This window comes from Taudactylus pleione, unplaced genomic scaffold (assembly GCF_031769625.1).
Source record: "Taudactylus pleione unplaced genomic scaffold, aTauple2 ptg001020l, whole genome shotgun sequence".
NCBI classification, from domain to species: domain Eukaryota; kingdom Metazoa; phylum Chordata; class Amphibia; order Anura; family Myobatrachidae; genus Taudactylus; species Taudactylus pleione.
This window is the reverse complement of record NW_028285421.1, coordinates 1,500,950-1,524,729: the sequence shown is the minus strand read 5'-3', so window position 1 is coordinate 1,524,729 and position 23,780 is coordinate 1,500,950. Positions and strand designations below refer to the sequence as shown.

General features: G+C 44.7%; 1 protein-coding gene across 1 annotated transcript in view; it reads left to right on the top strand.

Moving 5' to 3' along the window:
- The first annotated feature begins 13,150 nt into the window (after positions 1–13,150).
- LOC148454263 (transient receptor potential cation channel subfamily M member 2-like) overlaps positions 13,151–23,780 on the top strand; it is a 188,307-nt gene continuing 177,677 nt past the window's right edge. Inside the window, exons 1-3 of the mRNA XM_088461126.1 lie at positions 13,151–13,348; positions 13,507–13,687; positions 21,931–22,085. Of these exons, the coding sequence (XP_088317252.1) occupies positions 13,151–13,348; positions 13,507–13,687; positions 21,931–22,085 (534 nt within the window). The remainder of the gene's footprint in view (positions 13,349–13,506; positions 13,688–21,930; positions 22,086–23,780) is intronic.

Genomic DNA, 23,780 nt, shown 5'->3' with positions numbered 1-23,780 from the left:
ACATACACACAGCTGTACACCAGGGGAAGGGCTGATAACAGCATTAACATATAGTCACATACACACGGCTGTACACCAGGGGAAGGGCTGATACCAGCATTAGTATATAGTCACATACACACGGCTGTACACCAGGGGAAGGGCTGATACCAGCATTAGTATATAGTCACAGACACACGGCTGTACACCAGGGGAAGGGCTGATACCAGCATTAACATATAGTCACATACACACAGCTGTACACCAGGGGAAGGGCTGATAACAGCATTAACATATAGTCACATACACACGGCTGTACAGCAGGGGAAGGGCCGATACCAGCATTAGTATATACTCACAGACACACGGCTGTATACCAGGGGAAGGGCCGATACCAGCATTAGCATATAGTCACAGACACACGGCTGTACACCAGGGGATGGGCTGATACCAGTATTAGCATATAGTCACATACACACGGCTGTACACAGGGGAAGGGCTGATACCAGCATTAGCATATAGTCACAGACACACGGCTGTACAGCAGGGGAAGGGCTGATACCAGCATTAGTATATAGTCACATACACACGGCTGTACACCAGGGGAAGGGCTGATACCAGCATTAGCATATAGTCACAGACACACAGCTGTACACCAGGGGAAGGGCTGATACCAGCATTAGCATATAGTCACAGACACACGGCTGTACAGCAGGGGAAGGGCTGATACCAGCATTAGCATATAGTCACAGACACACGGCTGTACAGCAGGGGAAGGGCTGATACCAGCATTAGCATATAGTCACAGACACACGGCTGTACAGCAGGGGAAGGGCTGATACCAGCATTAGTATATAGTCACATACACACGGCTGTACACCAGGGGATGGGCTGATACCAGTATTAGCATATAGTCACATACACACGGCTGTACACAGGGGAAGGGCTGATACCAGCATTAGCATATAGTCACAGACACACGGCTGTACAGCAGGGGAAGGGCTGATACCAGCATTAGCATATAGTCACATACACACGGCTGTACACCAGGGGAAGGGCTGATACCAGCATTAGTATATAGTCACAGACACATGGCTATACACAGGGGAAGGGCTGATACCAGCATTAGCATATAGTCACACACACAGCTGTACACCAGGGGAGGGGCTGATACCAGCATTAGCATATAGTCACAGACACATGGCTGTACACCAGGGGAAGGGATGATACCAGCATTAGTGTATAGTCACAGACACATGGCTGTACACCAGGGGAAGGGTTTTTATACCAGCATTTGTCTGTGCAGTTGCTCTTAGGCCCCTGAAAGTCATTTGCAACCAGGGACTGTCTGGAGTATCCCTCCCCAGGGAGGATGGAGGGCCCGCCGGGAGATGGTGGAGGAGATCCCGGGGTCCTGGAGGTCTCTGTAGGCCTGGATCCTGGAGGTGGTGGAGGGCCTCTTTCCCAGCTTGCTGAAGGTTCTGGCCGGCCAGTGGTAATGATTGTCCGGCTGGATGCGGCCTCAGATGGAAGTCAAAGCCTGACTTTGGACCCCATGCTGCATGGCTCCCCTGTGAGTGGTGTTTTAACTTCGGGGTGTGAGCTGACGCAGTGCTCCCCTATGAGTGGCAATATAACTCTAGGGTATGAGATGGAGGAAGGCTCCCCTGGGAGTGAAGTAACCCCAGAAGGAGAGCTGATTACTTCAGGTCTACTTACCGACCGCATGGAGGAGGAGGAGATCTGGCCTGATGCTCGGCCTGATGGACGACTGCCGGGAATCCGATTCGGTGGTATTGGAGAGAGAAGCGGCTGCTGCCGCTGAGGAAGAGGCTTTTCTGGTGATGGATGTCCCGGCCCTGAGGAAGGAAGTGGCGCGAGTGTCGGCTAGGATCGGGGCAAAGAGGAGGAAGCGGCAAACAAGCAATAGCCAGGATAGGTCTGTCATCCACGACGAGCTGATGATGCTGGCTAAGTATAAAAGCAGAGTGCTGTACCTGCAAAGCCTGGTGGGTCCGGCGACGGCTGATGCTACCCCAGCGGAGTTCCTAGAGGCCGGTGATGGAGCCTGGAGATCGGGGAATCTCGTGGTCGGCGGGTCTCCCAAGATGGCGCCGGTGGTGGAAGGGGACGCCGATATTGGAGAAGGAGAAGGCGCGCTGATCAAAATGTAGGAGGAGGCGGGCTTTCCAGTAGCCGACGGGAGCCTGGTAGAGCCAGTTCACGGAGCTCCAAATATGGCCGCGGGGATCTTGATGCTTGCGGGTCACGATGCGGCTCACAGCGTTAAGGTGGAAGTGCCTATGGAGACTGCCGCTGTTGGGGCCGTGGAGCTGGATGGAGGTGAGGAGGCCCAGCGTGTGGTGGAGGGGGGCGTGGTCCCGGTTACCATGGTGAGCATGGACGCTGCTCCTGGGGGATCTGATGCGCTTCCTTTGCCTGCTGATGCTATACTGATGCCTGTGTCAGTTCTGTCAGCTGCCGGTGGAGAAAGGTTAGTGACGGCTGAACTGACTAATGATTCTATGGAGGCGGAGATGCTACTGCTGGCTGAGAAGGTGGAAGCAGATGTGACTCTAGCTACATCCGTGGTGCCAGGGGCTCTGGTGCCAGTAACAGGTTCTAGCCTGGTCCAGGGACTTCCCCCACTGGACAGGTCAACTCTGACTCAGGAAGAGTTAAAAGTGGTGGACTCTCTGTATGGTGATATAGGGGGGCCTGAAAGAGTCAAAGCGGCGATTGAGTTAATAGCCGCAAATAATGCAAGGCTAGAGAGTATGGGCCAATCTCTACCAAGGTCCTATGCTAGAGTGGTGTCTGGTGGGGGAGCACCAAGGGTCCCTAGTGCTGCAGCTATTGGTGACAGTGGTGGGAGTGGTACTAGTGGAGGTGCTCAAATAAGGAGGCGGAACGTAGTACAGCTGAGGTGGGTGGCTGTAGGAGATCCACCAAGCAAGGGGGAATTTTTGGAAATGATTTTTTCCTTAGGCTACTCGCCCTTGGATCTTTTTGCTTGCATCCACCCGGTACGTACCCCTGAATACGATCTGAGCTTTCAGACCTTGCGGGGGTTGCAGGCATTTGCAACTAAATGGGAGGAGAAAAAGGAGGAGGCCCCTTTCATTAACTACAGGTCTCAGATGGTTTCTCGCCAGGATAGGGTCAAGGTCACTGTCCTGGTGAGGAATGAGAGCCTTCCAGCTCAAGATATTCTTTTTTGGCTCTCCTGGTTTTGTGTAGTTCTATCCCCATGTTTAGAAAAGATCGATTATACAAAGGGGGTGTGGGCATTGAGACCAAACACATCCCGGCTGCAGCCTTCATTGGTCACGATAAAATTCAGGCATTCTATCCAGGACAGCCTAGAGTATGCCACAGATGTGGCAGTTTCAGGCACTTTTCGAGTAACTGCCCTGAAGTGAAATGTGCTCTTTGTGGTGAGCTGGGCCACCTATCAAAGGAGTGCAATGTTGTAAAGTGCAACCTTTGTGGGTGTGTTGGTCACCCATACAGCCACTGCCCATCTGCTTCACACAATGAAGGGTCAGGTGGGGATATTGGTGAGCTGCCTGTGGTATTGCTAAAAGAAAAAGAAAGTATAATGAGTGACAATGAGGTTGAGGTGGTTAAGGGTACGAGAAGTTTGCAGGTGGTCTAAGGTTCAAAAAGAAGTGCCGGTGGAGAAGGGAGAGTCTTCTTTCTCAGTAGTCAAGTCATCCAGAAAGAGAAGAGCAGGGCCAAAAGAGGAGGGCATTCAACTGTCAAATTGATTCACTTTCTCATTGGCTGAAGATGAGGCAGAGGAGGAAAAGGAGGTGAGGGATGAGGAGGTGAGAATGCAGGAGAATGGAGAGTTGGTCCAAGGGCCTAGGGCCTCTCAGAGAAAAAGGGTCATTAAGAAGACCACCTTTTGGTGAGGCTGCAGAAGGGGCCATGGCAAAAACTAAAAAGAAGCAAGGGGGCAAGGTTACGGTAAAGTCCAAAAATGTGGTGCGTGGCTGTAGTTTGGAGTGGGATTTATCAAACCTTGAATTATCGAGGTCAGAGAAAGTGGGGGGAGCGGAAAAAGTGGCTTCTATAGGAGAGCCAGATGTCGTGGAGGAACCTCCCGAGCTCAATATAAGTTTGGGTTCCTCGGGGGAGATCCCTCCAAGCCTAGGTGTTCCGGTCACTTTGGTGGATCCAAAGCCACCGGATCCTGACCCTGATCCGGATCCTGTCTCTGGCTGATGGGGATATGCAGGTTGTTGAGGAAGAGAGGTCGGTGTCTGCAGTTGGGGCTGATAGGCCAGGTGAACCAACTGTGGATATTGTACCTTCTATTGAAGGTGTGGTGGAGGGTGAGTGTTTGGTTGTGTCGTCGTCTGGTGAGGGTATTACTCCTGAGGTGCCCTGTAAGCAAGAAGGTTCCTCGGGGGGGAGTCTTCTTGCGCGACAAAGTGAAAGTGAAATGGGGCCCTATCTCTATAATCTAGAACTATGGCTTCCCACCCTATACGATGCACCACCATTAATGTGGCTTCCGTTTTTTCCGAACGAGCTCGTTTCATGGCTTTCTCTTTTTTCAATACGATTGATGTTGATATTTTGTTTTTTCAAGAGACCAGGATAGGGGACTTGTCCACACTCCGTAGGGCCAAAAGCCAGTGGAGGAGCGGGCCATCCTACTGGTCTCTTGCGGCCGAGCCGTACGGTGGGGTGGCGGTACTTTTTACCGATATGATAACTGTACACAAGATTATAGAATTACAGGAAGGTAGGTGTATGGTTTTGGATGTTAGCCTAAAGGGGCATGATCTAAGGCTGATTAACGTCTATGGACCGTAGTCGGCCTGGGATAGGAATGAATGCCTGGGTGAGGGGTCGCTCCCTCCCTCCATGAGGTCTTCTGCCCTCATATTGTTATCAAAAGGTAAGGACCCATCCCGTATTGAAAACTGGCGCACCATCGCCCTTCTAAATACGGACAGAAAGATCTTGGCAAAAATACTGTTTAATCGGCTGATGGAAGTTTCTGGGCTGGTACTGTCCTCGTCTCAGCATTGCACCGTGAAGGGCCGTAGCACGTTTAGTGGTGTCCGGGAGGCCGTGGAGCGATGCCGTGCTAAAAAATGGGGCAAGTACTTACTGGCATTGGACCAGTCCAAGGCTTTTGACCGGGTGAACCTGTGGGCTGTTCTGGAATGGTATGGTTTTCCAGTGAGGGTGGTGGATTGGCTTCGTGTTTTGTACAATCAGGCCGAGAGCTTCCCGCTTGTCAACGGTTGGGTGGGCCCTGCTTTCGGGGTTGACTCTGGTATACGTCAGGGATGCCCCCTGAGCCCGCTCCTATATGTATTTGCAATTGATCCCTTCGTAAGGAGGATTGGTTGTAGTGCATTGAGAGGGGTGCAGCTGGGCCCAGAGGCTCCATTGAGAGTAGTGGCCTACGTGGATTATGTCACTGTGGTCTTGTCCTCCGTGGCAGAGGCACAGTACATAGAACACCTGATCTCCGACTACTCTGAAGCCTCGTGCTCCAGAGTAAACCAGGACAAATGTGAAGCTTTCTGGATGGGGGAGGAAGGTGATGAATTTCACCTTCCGGACAGCCTCCCCCGGGCCAGTCCTCAGATTAAAATTCTAGGCATCACATTCGATCGTGGTGATTATGCCACTCGAAATTGGGAAAGGAGGATAGAGGAAGCCAACAGGAAAGTGCAGTCCTGGAGAACTTGGCAGTTCTCTTACAGGGAAAGGGTTCATCTGTGCAAAACCTTCCTGGTTCCTATATTTCTTTATGTCAGCTATGTGTGTTTCTTGCCACAATCTTTGTGGTCTAAAGTGTTATCCCTGTTCTTCCTTTTATTTTGGGGGAATGGGATGAACATTGTCAAGAGGGGCATAACCTACAGACCAAGGAATGAAGGTGGATTGGGTATGGTCAATCCAGTGGTATTTTTTGCCACAACTTTTATTAAGCTGAATCTTGGATGTCTGTTTTTGGAGACTTCTCCTTGGTGGGTAGAGAGTTTTAAGGCCTGGGTGTCTCCTTTCCTTGAACTCTGGTATGATGGCGGCCATGGTAAAGCCTTCAGAGGCAGGTCTGGCAGTCTTCCGATCTATGTTATCCTGTGCTTGAGAGTGACAAGGCAATGGGGAGTAGCGGCGGGTGATGTCAAAACCCTTTCTAGGAGGGAGCTGGAGAGAGGCATTTTGCGGGCTCACTTCTATGCCCCGCTGTCACTAAGGAACTGCCCAGGCAAGGTTTGCTCAGATGGGATCTCTTTGATTTGTTCAGAGAGGATTCCACTGAAGTACAAGGACCTGGCCTGGCTCTCTTTTCAAGGAAGGCTCTATTTTAGAGGGCACATCAGGTGGAGAAGCGCCGATGATCGTGGCTGCCCATGGGAGGAATGTCTAGGGGAGGAGGAGACCATGGACCACTTCCTGCTTGAATGTCCTTTTAACATCGAGATTTATAAGAAGCTTTCAAGCGCCTTACGCATTCCATGCCTCTCGGGGCTCAGTAACCCTGAGTGGGTTTACGGAGCATTCAAAGGGTATGGGCGTTATGATTTGGTCACTATTTTTGTAGTCAGCTTAGTGGTTAGGTATCACACGTGGAGCACACGGTGCTTAGTAACAACTAGAAGCAAATTCCTTCCCTGTGAGGTGGTGGCATGTAATATTCTTCACGAGGTTAAGACTCTGATGGTGATGGACAGGAGAAGACTGGATGCCGTTGGGTGGTCGAGGAGATGGAGGCACCTGAAGCCCCCTTAGAGGGTGGTGGATAGTCCTTTTCCTGTTCATTCTACAGGCTTGAAGCTTTCCTTTTCACTTCCGTAGTAGATTTTGGACTTTTCTGCTTTTTTGTATGGAATGATTTTCATGCACATAAACAGCTTCTTCACATTTTCTATGTTATGGAGTTAGTGTTGGTGATAATTAAAGTATTTTGTAGTAGTATTTAGTGTTTATTGTGTTAGATTTTGTATTGATGATGGGTGATGGCTTACACATTGTCTTGTTTGGGTGGAGCGAGTGTTGTGTTATGCTTATGATGTTTATCCTTTTGGTGTTTTTTTTTTGAGAGTATTAATAGAGCCTGTATGTTTTGATCATAAGAATCTTGTTGAGCATGTTTATATGGCAAAGTTTTTGTTGAAGTGCAGTATATTTAGGTATTTATTTATACGCTGCAAGTTTTTCAATAAAGAAAGGATTACCAGCATTAGCATATAGTCACATACACACGGCTGTACACCAGGGGAAGGGCTGATACCAGCATTAGCATATAGTCACATACACACGGCTGTACACCAGGGGAAGGGCTAATACCAGCATTAGTATATAGTCACAGACACACGGCTGTACACCAGGGGAAGGGCTAATACCAGCATTAGTATATAGTCACAGACACACGGCTGTACACCAGGGGAAGGGCTGATACCAGCATTAGTATATAGTCACATACACACGGCTGTACACCGGGGGAAGGGCTGATACCAGCATTAGTATATAGTCACATACACACGGCTGTACACCAGGGGAAGGGCTGATACCAGCATTAGCATATAGTCACAGACACACGGCTGTACACCAGGGGAAGGGCTGATACCAGCATTAGCATTTAGTCACATATACACAGCAGTACACCAGGTGAGGGGCTGATACCAGCATTACCATATAGTCACAGACACACGGCTGTACACTAGGGGGAAGGGCTGATACCAGCATTAGCATATAGTCACACACACACAGCTGTACACCAGGGGAAGGGCTGATACCAGCATTAGTATATAGTCACATACACACGGCTGTACACCAGGGGAAGGGCTGATACCAGCATTAGTATATAGTCACAGACACGGCTGTACACCAGGGGAAGGGCTGATACCAGCATTAGTATATAGTCACAGACACACGGCTGTACACCAGGGGAAGGGCTGATACCAGCATTAGTATATAGTCACAGACACACGGCTGTACACCAGGGGAAGGGCTGATACCAGCATTAGTATATAGTCACATACACACGGCTGTACACCGGGGGAAGGGCTGATACCAGCATTAGCATATAGTCACAGACACACGTCTGTACACCAGGGGAAGGGCTGATACCAGCATTAGTATATAGTCACACACACACGGCTGTACACCAGGGGAAGGGCTGATACCAGCATTAGTATATAGTCACATACACACGGCTGTACACCAGGGGAAGGGCTGATACCAGCATTATCATATAGTCACAGACACAAAGCTGTACACCAGGGGAAAGGCTGATACCAGCATTAGTATATAGTCACATACACACGGCTGTACACCAGGGGAAGGGCTGATACCAGCATTAGCATATAGTCACAAACACACGGCTGTACACCGGGGGAAGGGCTGATACCAGCATTAGCATATAGTCACAAACACACGGCTGTACACCGGGGGAAGGGCTGATACCAGCATTAGCATATAGTCACAGACACACGTCTGTACACCAGGGGAAGGGCTGATACCAGCATTAGTATATAGTCACACACACACGGCTGTACACCAGGGGAAGGGCTGATACCAGCATTAGTATATAGTCACATACACACGGCTGTACACCAGGGGAAGGGCTGATACCAGCATTAGCATATAGTCACATACACACGGCTGTACACCGGGGGAAGGGCTGATACCAGCATTAGCATATAGTCACAGACACACGCCCTACACCAGGGGAAGGGCTGATACCAGCATTAGCATATAGTCACAGACACACGGCTGTACACCGGGGGAAGGGCTGATACCAGCATTAGCATATAGTCACAGACACACGCCCTACACCAGGGGAAGGGCTGATACCAGCATTAGCATATAGTCACAGACACACGGCTGTACACCAGGGGAAGGGCTGATACCAGCATTAGCATATAGTCACAGACACACGGCTGTACACCAGGGGAAGGGCTGATACCAGCATTAGCATACAGTCACAGACACACGGCTGTACACCGGGGGAAGGGCTGATACCAGCATTAGCATATAGTCACAGACACACGCCCTACACCAGGGGAAGGGCTGATACCAGCATTAGCATATAGTCACAGACACACGGCTGTACACCAGGGGAAGGGCTGATACCAGCATTAGCATATAGTCACAGACACACGGCTGTACACCAGGGGAAGGGCTGATACCAGCATTAGCATACAGTCACATACACACGGCTGTACACCAGGGGAAGGGCTGATACCAGCATTAGTATATAGACACATATAGACGGCTGTACACTGGGGGAAGTTCTTTACTGTGAGGGCTAGGATCACCATCAGGAATAGCATTAGGGTTACCATTAGGGTTAGGATTTCTGTGAGGGTTAGTATCAGGGTTAGGGTTAGAGTCACTATTAGCAATAGCATTAGGGTTACTAATAGAGTTAGTTAGGTTTACCATTAGGGTTACTGGGCCTCATTCAGAGTCTGTTGCGAGCGCTGAGCCCTCGCATATGAGTCGATGGTGCCCCAGCCGGCTCTGTTGTGCATATGCACGAGACCCGGCTAGCGACAGGCGCTCCATCACTAGGTGTCTTGCGGCAGACGGGGCGAGCTGTCGATGGTGAGTGACAGCTCGCTCCGTTTGCTGGGCTGGCTGGGGGCATGCCCAGCCAAATGGAGGCATTCCAGTCAGAATGCTGTCCATTTGGGGGCGGCCCCACTGACATCATTGCTGATGGCAATGGGGAACTTCCTGCTCGATCAGAGCAGGAAGCTCTGTGGGGCTTACGAGTGCCCAGACCCAACTTTAAGGTCTGGTCATAAGCCCCGTGGTCTTGACCATCGCGATCATCACCCATGTCGGTCGCTAGAGCTGTGGGTGTTAACCCATAGCTTAGCGATCGACAAGGAGGCGGTCGTGCAGGATGCAAGCGGCCGCCCTGATTCAGTGCGACTGTTTGCAGCTAACAACCGCCTCTGAAAGAGGCCTACTTTGAGGGTGAGGATCAGGTTTAGGATTACCATTAGGAATAGCATTAGCATTAGGGTTACTAATAGAGTTAGTTAGGGTTACCATTAGGGTTACTGTGAGGGTGAGGATCAGGGTTAGGGTTACCATTAGGAATAGCATTAGGGTTACTACTAGGGTTAGTTTTACTTTGAGGGTTAGTATCAGGGTTAGGGTTACCATCCGGAATAGCAATAGCATTAGGGTTACAATTAGGGTTATTTACGGTTACCATTAGGGATTTAATTAGGGTTATTGTTACTGTGAGGATTAGGGTTACCATTAAGAATATCGTTAACATTAGGCTTACTGTTAGGGTTAGTAAGGCTTACCATTATGGTTAGGGATACTGTGAGGGTAAGGATCAGGGTCAGTGTTAACATTAAGAATATCATTAGCATTAGGCTTACTATTAGAGTTAGGGTTACTATTATGATCAGGGTTAGGGTTACCATTAGAAAGAGCATTTGCATTAGGGTTAATATCAGGGTTAATATCTGGGTTAGTTATGGTTACCATTAGGAATAGCATTAGTGTTACTATTAGTGTTAGTTAAGGTTACCATTACAGTTAGGGTTACTCTGTGGGTTAGGATCAGGGTTAGTGTTACCATCAGAAATAGCATTAGCATTTGGGTTACTATTAAGTTTAGTTAGGGTTATAATCAGGGTTACTGTGAGGGTAAGGATCAGGGTTAGGGTTACCATTAGCAATAGCATTAGGGTTACTATTGGGTTCAGGGTTACTCTGAGAGTTAAGATCAGGGTTTATGTTACCATTAGCATTAGTGTTACTATTATGGACCATTAGGGTTAGCATTAGGGTAAGGGTTACTGTGAGGATTAGTTTCATGGTTAGGGTTACTGTTAGGCATAACATTGCCATTAGGGTTAGTTACGGTTACTATTAGGAATATGGTTACTGTGATGGTTAGCATCATGATTAGGATCAGCATTAGGGTTATGGTTACCATTAGCAATAGCATTAGCAAAAGGGTTACTATGACCGAACGCCTTTCGTCTAGGCCGGCCCTGGTCACAGGTTAGTGCTTTTGGATTCCCACTAACCGTCAGTGTCCGCCTGTCACTGACTCCGCCCACTGCGCCATGGGCATTTACTGAAGCTGCCTCCACCAAGCTCCTTTCAGCGGCACTTGGAACCGCTTTTTACGTACAATCAGGCTCCTGGAACCGCTTCTGCTGCGTATGCGTTTGATTAGCTGTGGCCACACCCCCTGATTGGTGTCAGCTGATTCCTCCTGATCCCTCGCAATGGACCAGGTCTGCACGGTAGCTTGGCAGAGGGCTTGAACTTGGAGACACGGAGCTCTTACCCAGAACAGTAGGAGAACTATAATAATGGAATGATGGTCTCTCAGTCTTGTGTAGTCACTGTGTGTGATGAGGTTAGTAATTCCTGAGTAAGGTCAGAGCCTGTGTAAGTGTGTGTGAGGATGTGATGGTACTCCATGTTACTGATGGTCTCTCAGTCTTGTGTAGTCACTGCGTGTGATGAGGTTAGTAATTCCTGAGTAAGGTCAGAGCCTGTGTAAGTGTGTGTGTGAGGCTGTGATGGTATTCCATGTTACTGATGTTCTCTCAGTCTTGTGTGATGAGGTTAGTGATCCTGAGTAAGGTCAGAACCTGTGTAAGTGTGTGTGTGAGGCTGTGATGGTACTCCATGTTACTGATGGTTTCTCAGTCTTGTGTAATCACTGCGTGTGATGAGGTTAGTAATTCCTGAGTAAGGTCAGAGCCTGTGTAAGTGTGTGTGAGGCTCTAATGGTACTCCATGTTACTGATGGTTACACAGCCTGAGGCCTGATAGTGAGTGCTGAGGTTAGTAATTCCTGAGTAAGGTCAGAGCCTGTGTCAGTGTGTGTGAGGCTGTGATGGTATTCCATGTTACTGATGGTCTCTCAGTCTTGTGTAATCACTGCGTGTGATGAGGTTAGTGATTCCTGAGTAAGGTCAGAACCTGTGTAAGTGTGTGAGGCTGTGATGGTACTCCATGTTACTGATGGTTTCTCAGTCTTGTGTAATCACTGCGTGTGATGAGGTTAGTAATTCCTGAGTAAGGTCAGAGCCTGTGTAAGTGTGTGAGGCTGTGATGGTTCTCCATGTTACTGATGGTTACACAGCCTGAGGCCTGATAGTGAGTGCTGAGGTTAGTAATTCCTGAGTAAGGTCAGAGCCTGTGTAAGTGTGTGTGAGGATGTGATGGTACTCCATGTTACTGATGGTTTCTCAGTCTTGTGTAATCACTGCGTGTGATGAGTTTAGTAATTCCTGAGTAAGGTCAGAGCCTGTGTAAGTGTGTGTGAGGATGTGATGGTACTCCATGTTACTGATGGTCTCTCAGTCTTGTGTAGTCACTGCGTGTGATGAGGTTAGTAATTCCTGAGTAAGGTCAGAGCCTGTGTAAGTGTGTGTGTGAGGCTGTGATGGTATTCCATGTTACTGATGGTCTCTCAGTCTTGTGTGATGAGGTTAGTGATCCTGAGTAAGGTCAGAACCTGTGTAAGTGTGTGTGTGAGGCTGTGATGGTACTCCATGTTACTGATGGTTTCTCAGTCTTGTGTAATCACTGCGTGTGATGAGGTTAGTAATTCCTGAGTAAGGTCAGAGCCTGTGTAAGTGTGTGTGAGGCTCTAATGGTACTCCATGTTACTGATGGTTACACAGCCTGAGGCCTGATAGTGAGTGCTGAGGTTAGTAATTCCTGAGTAAGGTCAGAGCCTGTGTCAGTGTGTGTGAGACTGTGATGGTATTCCATGTTACTGATGGTCTCTCAGTCTTGTGTAATCACTGCGTGTGATGAGGTTAGTGATTCCTGAGTAAGGTCAGAGCCTGTGTAAGTGTGTGAGGCTGTGATGGTTCTCCATGTTACTGAATGTAGACACAATATACCAGACATGTTTTGCCCCAGTCAGTGTTTTTTACTGGTGGTATAGAATGTGTAAGATATAAAGGGGTAATAGAGTTCCGGTATCTCTACTAGTACTGAATATAGAGATTAGTATGAAATGTAGAGTGCATAGATATACTGCTTATTGATTGGTTAGTTTATGGTTCCATGCACTGTATTTGGTCTCAATCTCTAGTGGGTGTATATTATTCCAGGTATGTTAAAAGAATCTGAATCTATTAACTATGTATTACAATGAATGTGGATCTATATAATGTATCCCCCATCTGTAATGACACCAGGAAACCTGTCACCATTTCACTTTTCCTTACTCAGAGAGACCTGCGGCTGTTTCCAAACCAGAGAGAGACACTTCCAGGTCATCCCTGCTCCTGAAATCACCTGGGATCCCCAGAAACATGTCAGAGATTTCTCTAGTGACTTCTATGGAGATATGACCTTCACAGGAACCAACAGGACATTGGCAAAGGTGAGTGCAGGACTCTGAATGTCTTCCTGGGAATTGTGTGGGGTCTGAGACATTTAGGGCATTACTTATATGAAAAGGAGCTCATTTTACAGAACATACCTTCTGTCTATCTAACTACAGTGTATAAGTATCTCACACTGGTCCATGTTCCTCTACAGTATGTGCGGGCATCATGTGACACTTCACCCAACGATCTGTATGACCTCATGACTAAACAATGGAAGCTCAGTGCACCCAGTCTTCTGATATCAGTGACCGGAGGGGCCAAAAACTTCAGCATCAGCCCAAGGCTGAAAGAGCAGTTCAGTCGGGGCCTTGTGAAAGCAGCAGAGAGCACAGGTAAGGTGGCCTCATGTATCACCACAATGCTTTTCCCGGCCAGTCTTGTCCTCTTATTATGTCCATTTCTCTCCCACTTATCTGCTGTCCTCCATCATCCTCTTTCCATAATGCTGAGCTTCAGACAAGGAAAAGGTTCTTTATTTCCAGAACATGGGAATGTTTATTCCCTGGCAGGACAAGAAATGGATTATTGAGTCTGATCCCTACAGTAGAACAAGAAATAATAATTTGCTGGTCAAAATCTACAACATCAAGTTTTCTATTAAATGTTCAATTAACAATGATTAATAATTGGAGAGAAAAAACTTTGAGCTTGTACTCCTCAGTGATTGTATATTTTATTAGAATTGAATTTGGCTGAATCGAGTTTTTTGATGGTGAATGAGATCGAGTTTTCTCTGGTGAGTTTCCTGTGCCTGACTGCAGCCAAACACACCTGAACATGCAGCCTGCACATATCAGTGAGATACATGTAGGCTGAATGTGTGTATTATTAGTTAAAAAATTAGAAAACAAATTATGTTGGGTTCCCCCCAAAAGCATAACCAGAGCCAGTCCTGGTTTTCATAATATGGGAGACAAAATGTTGAAGGTTTCCCCGTATTTTATGAACCAGCACTGGGCTCTGTGAGCTGGTCCTGGTTTTAAAAATACAGGGAATAAATCGTGTGTAGGTCCCCATATTTTTAAAACTGGCACCTGGCTCAAACTAGCCATACTGGCTCAGGAGCCCGGGGCTGGTTATTCTTTTTTGGGGGGAGCCCCACGTAATTATTATTTTTTTTACATTTAACCCTTTTTTGGCTACTTATAGCCAAAAACATACATGTATCACACTGATATATGTATGTTTCTGCAGAACTCGCAGCTCACAGGCAGGTGAATTGGTTGATACCACAAAGAAAAAAACACAGAAATGAGGGGCGCTATATTAATTGGGATTAATGGAATTTAGCTAAAAGGGGCTTTAGAGATTGCTGCTACCAATGGAGGAGCTGACCCTCCTACAAATGTAGAAAGAAAGGAAACAAAATTATGAAGCGGTACCTCTAAAGAGCATATTTACATCTATCTATCAGATAACAGACAAAAGCATCTCTAAATGGATGTAAAATGTAAAAGACCAATTTATTATCTATAAAGGACCAAATAAAAGGAGAACAATTGATGGGATTAGTGAATACAATATGGAAAGATATAATTAATCAGATTGGATAAATTATAAAATTAAAATAAAAATTGGTAAGTAAAATAAATAAATAAAAATAAATATGGGGATCGGTAATGGCATAAAAACTGAAACATGCAAACAATCAATACACAGCCTAATACATTTCAGTATAGGTCACAGACTTTTTGGTAAAAAAAACAAATATACCCAAATTATCCTCAGTGTCAGGATGGCGCTGAACTGCCACTATGTTGCCAAATCTATAACCAGTTCCTGCTGGTAGTGTTAATTCATTGAAAAAATAGGAAAAGTTAATCTCTTCCATATATTACTTTTACCTGGATGTCAAGGTACTAGTTAAATAACAAACATATCACTGGCCAGTGATTGTAGGATGTAAAAGGGTTAGCAACGTTATGCACAGAGACCTACTGATGATCCCCAGTAATAGTATTGAAGTAGGTGAGTCAATAATGATTTTCCATTAAAGTGGCATTTTAGGATCTTTTCTTTTGGATGTGTTTTGTATAAGAGAATTACTTCAAACTTCAACCGCAGTCTGAATGATACCGGTGGTGTGAGAGACAGCATGGGCAGTAAATGACAGCGCGTGTTGGATTTAAATCACTTGATGTGACAAGGTAATGTCTCTGCCCCTTAAGTAAGTGTGGTACCTTTATGTTCTGGCTCCATTAGCCTTGCAGGGCTGGTCCAATTCGAGTGCACTCGTGAGCCAAACACCATCCGGAAACAACCTGTAGCTCCTCAGGTGAACGCTCTGCAGCAGGGTCGGCCGTGGGCAGTGATGAGCGGTAATAGAAAAGTCCTAATGAAAGGACTGTCTCGTGGTCTCTGTAGCTTGGGCCGGTGGTAGGACCATATAATGTGGTGAACAGTCAATAGCTCAGTGGTCTCAAAGTGTGCGACAGTTGGCTGGTGGGGCAGGCTTGACGCGTTTCTCTGCACTTGCTGTTTCCTCAAAAGCAGTATCCCCAGTGTGTAAGTCCATTGCTATAAATACCTCAGGTGTCCAATTAGAATAGGTCATTCAGACCTGAACCTTTTCTTACTAGGTAGTAGGACTTAATTAGGTGTGTGTGTGTGTGTATCTCTAATCTAGCTAACATCGTGTAAAGAGGGAAAACATCAATCTTATTGTTACTATTCATAAGTATAGAACCGCATATGAATAATATTAATTGCCATGACATAAAAAGGGAGACTTCAATCCTATTATTACTAATCAGAAGTATAGAACCGCATATTAATAGCATTGATTATCATAATTAGATTAACAGTTTAACATTAAATTTAATATCATTAACGTACTAGGAGAATAATCTGTAAAGACATATATAATGGTACAGAACTTTAAAAGTCTCTATTGAACCAAATAGAGATTAATTAGTAATATAGCTAGAATGAAAAATATTTTCATATTATGAGAATTATCCTGCTGAAATATACAGTATATAAACTACAACACAGCATTTCCAATATTATATTATTAATCTCTTATTAACAAGATAACACAAGAATAAGAGAAACAATGCAAATCAAGTTAATATGTATAAATAGCAGATATAGACTGCACTTACATAGAATTAAGACCTTACATATATTACTTAGGATTCGCCGTGGTATACTGATATTTGTTGTAAGGCTTAGGTCAAAACACTTAGTATTTTGTTCACTATTAATTGTTATTAGTACATAATTCAAGGTAGAAATTCGATAACTAAAAACATGTAACATAAATTTAGCTTGTATCTTTATATTGGTTTCTATGGGTTTGTCCAGTGCTTTAACTGATAAAGCAGTATGTGAAACAATAATACATGGGAACCAAAAGAAAACAATTAAAGAAAATAATTTAATCTTATCTAAAAGTAACTGCTCCAAGATTTATTGGGGTTATATATCACTTATGGTTAGATAACATGGGTGAAAGAGAGCTTGAAAAAGGTGGACATGAATGAATGAATAAATCTAAAATATAAATAAAGGCATAGTGTAAATGGCTCTGGCCTCACACTGAGCAGATCACCACCATCTCCAAGGATTACCCACAAGTATCTGTGATCTAATTCGGGAGATCACGGAGAGCCGCCCAGAACACGGTCCAGAGGATAGGTGGAAGGTACTTAATGGAATTCAGGACTAGAAGATCCTATTGTATGTGTACTAGATGTTGTTCAGTTCTATAGTGTCATTTAGGCCATTTGGAGTTAATGTATTCAGTTTGAATATCCAGAAGGCCTCTTTTCTGCTGAGACGTTTGAATCTATCACCTTTTCTATTTGTGCTTTTAACCTGTTCAATAGCTGATATTTTCAAATGAGCAATATTGCCTTCAGGACAGGAGGAAAAATACCTGGGTACATTATGATTGATAAGATTCTTCACAATGTCACGTCTATGTTCTAAAACCTGTGTGCTGAGTGCTCGTGTGGTTCGCCCAACGTACTGTATTCCACAGTCACATTGTAAGACCTAAGTCACAAAGGTAGATTTACAGTTTATAAAACTTTTGATTCTGAATTCCTCTCCACTAAAAAAGGAAGTCACCGCATTTAAAAAAACCTTTTGGTTTGGGTGGTAGCCAGGATATTATGGAGTGGTTCTCATTATCATTGATCTTATCTTTGAGTCTACTTGGCGCTAGTTTTTGTTTCAATGTATTTGACCGTCTAAAAACAACCTTAGTTGTTTCAGACAAGGAGGATGCTAGAAATCTATCCATTTAAAGTAAAGAGGAATTCTTAGTGATGATCCTTCTAATTTCTTTGGCCGATGAATTGATATGTGTGATAAATGCCATAGACCTATTTTCCTCCTTATGACCTGAAGGCCGTAGTGAATCTCCTGGTTTGTTCGGCATAGTTCTTGGAGCTAGTAGTACATTTCTTTCTACCGATTTAACTTGATTAATTGCTCTATCTAGAATATCAGTTGGATAACCTTCCTCCAAAAAGGCATGATACATGGTTTGTGATTGTTGTATAAACATCGCTTCTGTAGAAAAATTTCTCCATAACCGGAGAAATTGTCCTTTGGGTATGTTGTTTTTCCAACTTATATGATGGCAACTTGTATAGTTTAGATACTTATTACAATCGACCTCTTTCGTATACATTGATGTGTCTAGTGTCATGTTTGACACACTGACCATAATATCTAGGTAATTGATGGTATTTTTACTAAACGTGCTGGTAAATTTGAGACCTAAATCATTCCTATTTAAATATTGAACAAAATAAGTGGCTGAAAGTGCATCCCTATCCCAAATAAAAAATAAATCCTCTATGTACCTGCCATAGAAAACCAGGCTCGCCCCAAAATTGCCCCCCCAAATGTAACGCTTTTCGAAGCACCCCATTAGAAGGTTGGCGAAACTCGTAGCAAAACTGGTTCCCATGGCAGTGCCCCATGTCTGTAAATAAAATTGTGACTCTAAAACAAAATCGTTGTGCTTTAATATAAACTTAATAGATGATTAGATAAATTTGCGTGATGTCACTGTTAGCCCCAAATCATGAGACAAGAAATGATTTACTGCTGATATTACTAAATCATGTTGTATATTAGTGTATAGTGATTCAACATCACATGTAAGTAATAAGTATGTGTCTTTCCATAGTATATTTAAACATTTTTCCAAGAAGTGTCTGGTATCTTTAATATGGGACTGCAGAGACATCCCATGAGCTTGTAAATGAGAATCAACATACATTGATAAATTCGTGGTAAGGGACCCAACACCCAAAATAATGGGACGCCCAGGGGGTGAAGTGAAGGTTTTGTGTATTTTGGGTAAGTGATAATAAATAGGGATCATCGGATGTGTTATAAATAAAAATTGCCAAATTTCCTTATCTATAACATTTTCTAATAGTGCCTGAGCTAGCAAATTTTTCATTTCCTCTTTATATTCCTCAGTGGGATCTTTGAGTTTTTTGTAGAAGTCAAGGTTATCCAACTGTCTATAAGCTTCTTGTAAGTAGTTTCATCTGTCCTGAATAACAAGCCCCCCCCCTTTTGTCTGTATGTTTGATCACAATGGAGTGATCTTCAGTCAGTTTCTTAAGCGCCGTTCTTTCATGCTTTGTCAGATTATCTTTCTTATTTTTCATGTCCACTCTTACAGAGATCTCTAAAGTCCTCCATCATGGCTGAATAAAAACTCTCTACATGAGGACCCCTACAGTGTAGTGGATAGAAGTTAGAAGGGTTCTTGAAAACTTTTTGATGAGACGAGACATCATACTAGGGATGTGCAGGCTCGGATAGGTTCGAGTTTGCACGTGGAGTTCGGATTTTTCCCTCCAAAAAAACGGAACTCAGAACGAGGCAAAACGTCATCTTACATGGACGAACATCATCATTCCTGGACAAAAGACCAGGAATGATGATGTTCGTCCATGTAAGATGACGTTTTGCCTCGTTCTGAGTTCCGTTTTTTTGGAGGGAAAAATCCGAACTCCACGTGCAAACTCGAACCTATCCGAGCCTGCACATCCCTACATCATACAGTTTAGTTGTCTGTCTGTGTGATATTACTGTTTTCCTCCAAAAGGGACTCTAAAATGTCAAGTGGTATATCATCCTCAGAATCTAGAATAATGGGAAAACCTTCAATATTTTTTTGTTTTAACTTTTTTGTGCAAAATACCTCTTGCGACTTAATGTCCTCACAAATTTGTTTTAGGTCTATAAACAAATCAAACAGGTTAGGTTTCATCACAGGGGCAAATTTTAGTCCCTTATTAAGTAATTTAGTTTCATCCAATGTTAACTGTCTACTTGATAAATTAAATACTCCCCAACTGTTTATCTCAATCTTAGATTTTTATTTCTTTTTGGCAGTGTCCCCTCTAGTTCCTCTCTTTCTTCCTCTCTTACCCTTTTTCCACTCCAAAATAAAGTGGGGTCCCTTTCTCTGGATGTTTGGGATGGCAGAGGGTGGTCAGTTCTTCTCTCTGTACCTAAAAACGGTTGTTTGTTTTCTAAAGTGTCTCCATTGATAATTGCTTTAGGATCTTGGATGTCCGCATTACCATGCTGAAGGATACTAAATCTATTATACCTCGTTAGATCCCAGTCATTGGATTGATATTTTCTTGGTGAGGTTTGTCTAGTATGTGAATTATAGTGATTTCTCCCCTGGTCACGATGTGACATGGATCTTAATTTCTCATAGTTATTATTTCTATATTTCACGAATGGCAGTGTTTTTTGTCTAAATTTGTTAGGAGTCCTATGATTAGAAGGTGTCCTAAACCTTCTATTGAAGGAGCGGACTTTATTATTATCATAGTCTTCCCTGTCTCTATATAATTTCTTCTCTTTCCTTGCTATCAGTGTTTAGTCAAACTCTTCTACTTTAAGATTGATGTTCATATCCCCATCTGTATAAACTGGACATTTTTCAAAATATCTAAGTTCCGTCTGTATATCTTCTATTCTTTTTGTATCTCTAGTACTTTCGTGTTCCAATATTTGATCAAAAGCTCCATAAGTGTTCTGGAACATTGGTCTAATGTTTTATCCCAAATTTCTGCAAAGGTTTTGTCCTCCTTAAAAGATGTCTTAAAAATGCTAAGGCCATGTGGGATTAAATCTTTATCGAGGTATTTCTGCAGAGAAAACTGGTCCCACCAATGGCAAGTTTCTGCTAAGCAAAGGGATTCCATTTTATTAAATAGTTTATTCATTTCTACATCCTCATTCAGAAGTTTGAAGTAATTCTCTTATACAAACACATCCAAAAGAAAAGATCCTAAAATGCCACTTTAATGGATTGACTCACCTATTTCAATACTATTACTGGGGATCATCAGTAGGTCTCTGTGCATAAACATCCTCCAATCACTGGCCAGTGATATGTTTGTTATTTATTTAGTACCTTGACATCCAGGTAAAAGTAATATACAGAAGAGATTAACCTTTCCTATTTTTTCAATGAATTAACACTACCAACAGGAACTGGTTATATTTTCTGGCCACTTATTTAGATTTGGCAACATAGTGGCAGTTCAGCATGATATATTTGTTTTTTACCAAAGTCTGTGACCTATACTGAAATGTATTAGGCTGCGTATTGATTGTTTGCATTTTCAGTTTTTATGCCATTACCGATCCCTATATATTTTTTGGGGGTTTTTTACTTACCAAGTTTTATTTTAATTTTATAATTTATCCAATCTGATTAATTCTATCTTTCCATATTGTATTCACTAATCCCATCAAGTGTTCTCCTTTTAATTGGTCCTTTATATATAATAAATTGGTCTCTTACATTTTACATCCAATGAGTTGGTTTACCGATTTTGGACACAAGTATTGCCCATTCTAATGAATGTTATAAAACCCAACAATTGGTAAATTCCTGAATCATATTTTTACTAGGGAAAATTTTCGCGAGTTTGGCCGATGGTGAAATGAAGCATCTTTGCTGACTCTCTCGATTTGTCCTGTAGTAATTGAGAATTCTCTCCCAAGTTATATGTTAGTAAATTTACAAGTTGCAAAGAATGGCAAAAACTTTCCAGAGAATACTAACTCAACCAAACTCGATTCTTAGTAAATTTACCCCTAAGTCAGATCGGCACCTAGGTTACTAATAATATATACAGGATAAAGAAGGCTTTATGGATAGCATTACTGCCCTGAGGTTATGAGTTCAATTCCTGGTCATGGCTCATCTTGTATGTTCTTCCCATGTTTGTGAGTTTCCTGTAGGTGCTCTAGTTTAATTTGGGCAGTGACTGATATGAATGCCATATATTCTCTGTACAGTGCTGTGTATATTGGTGGTGCTATAAAAATAAATAGTAAATAAAAATGATCCGCCATAGTACAGTCAGTGAAAGGTGAAGAGACTTGCCCATACAAGTACATATATAGAGCCTACCTGACATAGGAAGAAGACCATGTGTGTGATTTAGTAGGATAGTGCTTAAATAGAGCTTATGGGGCAGGGTTTAAAGGATCCCATCACTGGAGTTCCCCCCCCAGGGTGCACCTTTCATCTTCCATCACTGACACTTGTGCATGTCTCTCCATTCAGGAGCCTGGATCATTACCGGCGGTACTCATGCTGGGGTGATGAAATATGTGGGAGAGGCTGTGCGGGATTTCAGTGGAAGCCAACAAAAGCTTGTCCTGATCGGCATCGCCACCTGGGGTATCGTCCATAACAGGAAACGCCTGGTCAGAAAAAAGGTAATTTCCAAGAATACTTTTCATCACTCTACAACTCTGTATTTCCCTATCCCAAATCTCACTTCCCACCCAGATAGTCTACAATTATTTATATACTCTCTCATCCTTCCTATGTCTTTATTTTATTTTATTTATATTCCATCAATGATTCATTTATACATTAATTCTTATTACCTGATTTCTCTAAATTTTACAAAAATGCAACAAATACAAATTTTATAACAAAAAAGTTTGAAAGACAAAAACTAACAAGTATACAAGGTGTTATAGGACTAAGAGAAGGCAGAAAGATTAACACTTAATATTGAGACTTTTAAACTAATAATCTCTGGAATTAAAGTATATGAAGCTGTACAGGATTAGGAGTTGGGGTGTGGGATAAATAACCAATCCCTGCATCTTCTAGTAAGAAACACAAGGCTTGATTCAGAGCCGAACGCTCTGACTAGAGCGCTCGCTCTGAATCAGGGCCCTCCTCCTTGAAAATGGAGCGGCCTCCTGGCCTCTCGTATAGCTGTGGGTGACCACCCACAGCATATGCGAGTGGCCAAAAAGATGGTCGCGATGGTCTTGACCATCGCGACCATCGGACTTGCGACGGAGACCCTGCGGTAGGGTCTCCCTGCCACAAGCCCTGGAGTGATTTTGGCTCTATCAGACCATGGGAACGCCTCCATCTGGCCGCCACGCCCCCGGCACGCCCACCAAAGGGGGCGTGCTGTCAATCAACATCGACAGCACGCCCCCTTTGGTGCGAGACCCGGAGCGATGGAAAGCCCGTCGCTCCCAGGGTCTCGCGCATGCGCACGACAGAGCTCCCTACGTTGTGCGCATGCGTAGTGGGGAACATCGAACCACTTGCTAGCGTACTGCCGCTCGCGAGTGGGTCTGAATGACCCCCACAGTCTTGTTAGAGCCGGCATGTGTCAGGAAATGAGTCAGAATCTGCAGAGAAAACATCTAAAATGCTGTGGGATCTATTCATTCAGAGACCTTAGAGATATGTAATAGGGTGTGATCGGAAGCTGCAGCAGGAACTCCTGTGAGCAGTGGCATAACTAGGGCAGGGCGAGCAGGGTGCGTGCCCTGGGCGCCGTGGGACCGGCGGCGCGGGGGGCGCAGCCAGCTATGGTCCAGCCCGCCCTAGTTAGCCACCAGTGTAGAGCCGACTGCAGTGAGTGCGGTCAGCACTACACATTTACACAGGACCGGCGCTAGGCTTTCAGCGCCGGTCCTGTGCTGCACACCTGAGCCCGTTCCCTCCCCCTGAGCGCTTGCCCAATAGCGCCAGGAGGCAGGCTCAGGCTGTGCATAACACACACATCGCCGCCAGCGCTGGCAGCGATGCGTGTATTAAACAGCAGCCAATGAGAGTCAGATAGACTCTCATTGACTGCTGCAGCACCCACTGCAAGAGCCGGGCTTCCGTCCAGCTCCTGCAGTGGGTAATGGGACAGACGTCATGACATCATGACGTCTCTCCCATTATGCTGATCGCGCCAGCCTGGGAGGACTGGCGGGTGGCGGCGGCGGGAGCGGTGTGGCGGTCTGGAGCAGCAGCGTGGATTCAGGTAAGTATATTTTTATATATTTTTTAAAAAAACCTGTCGGCACTACTGGGGGCACAACGGGGGAGGGGGGTGGCTACTACTGAGGGGACCTCTACTGGGGTGGGGGCACAATGGGGGGGGTGGC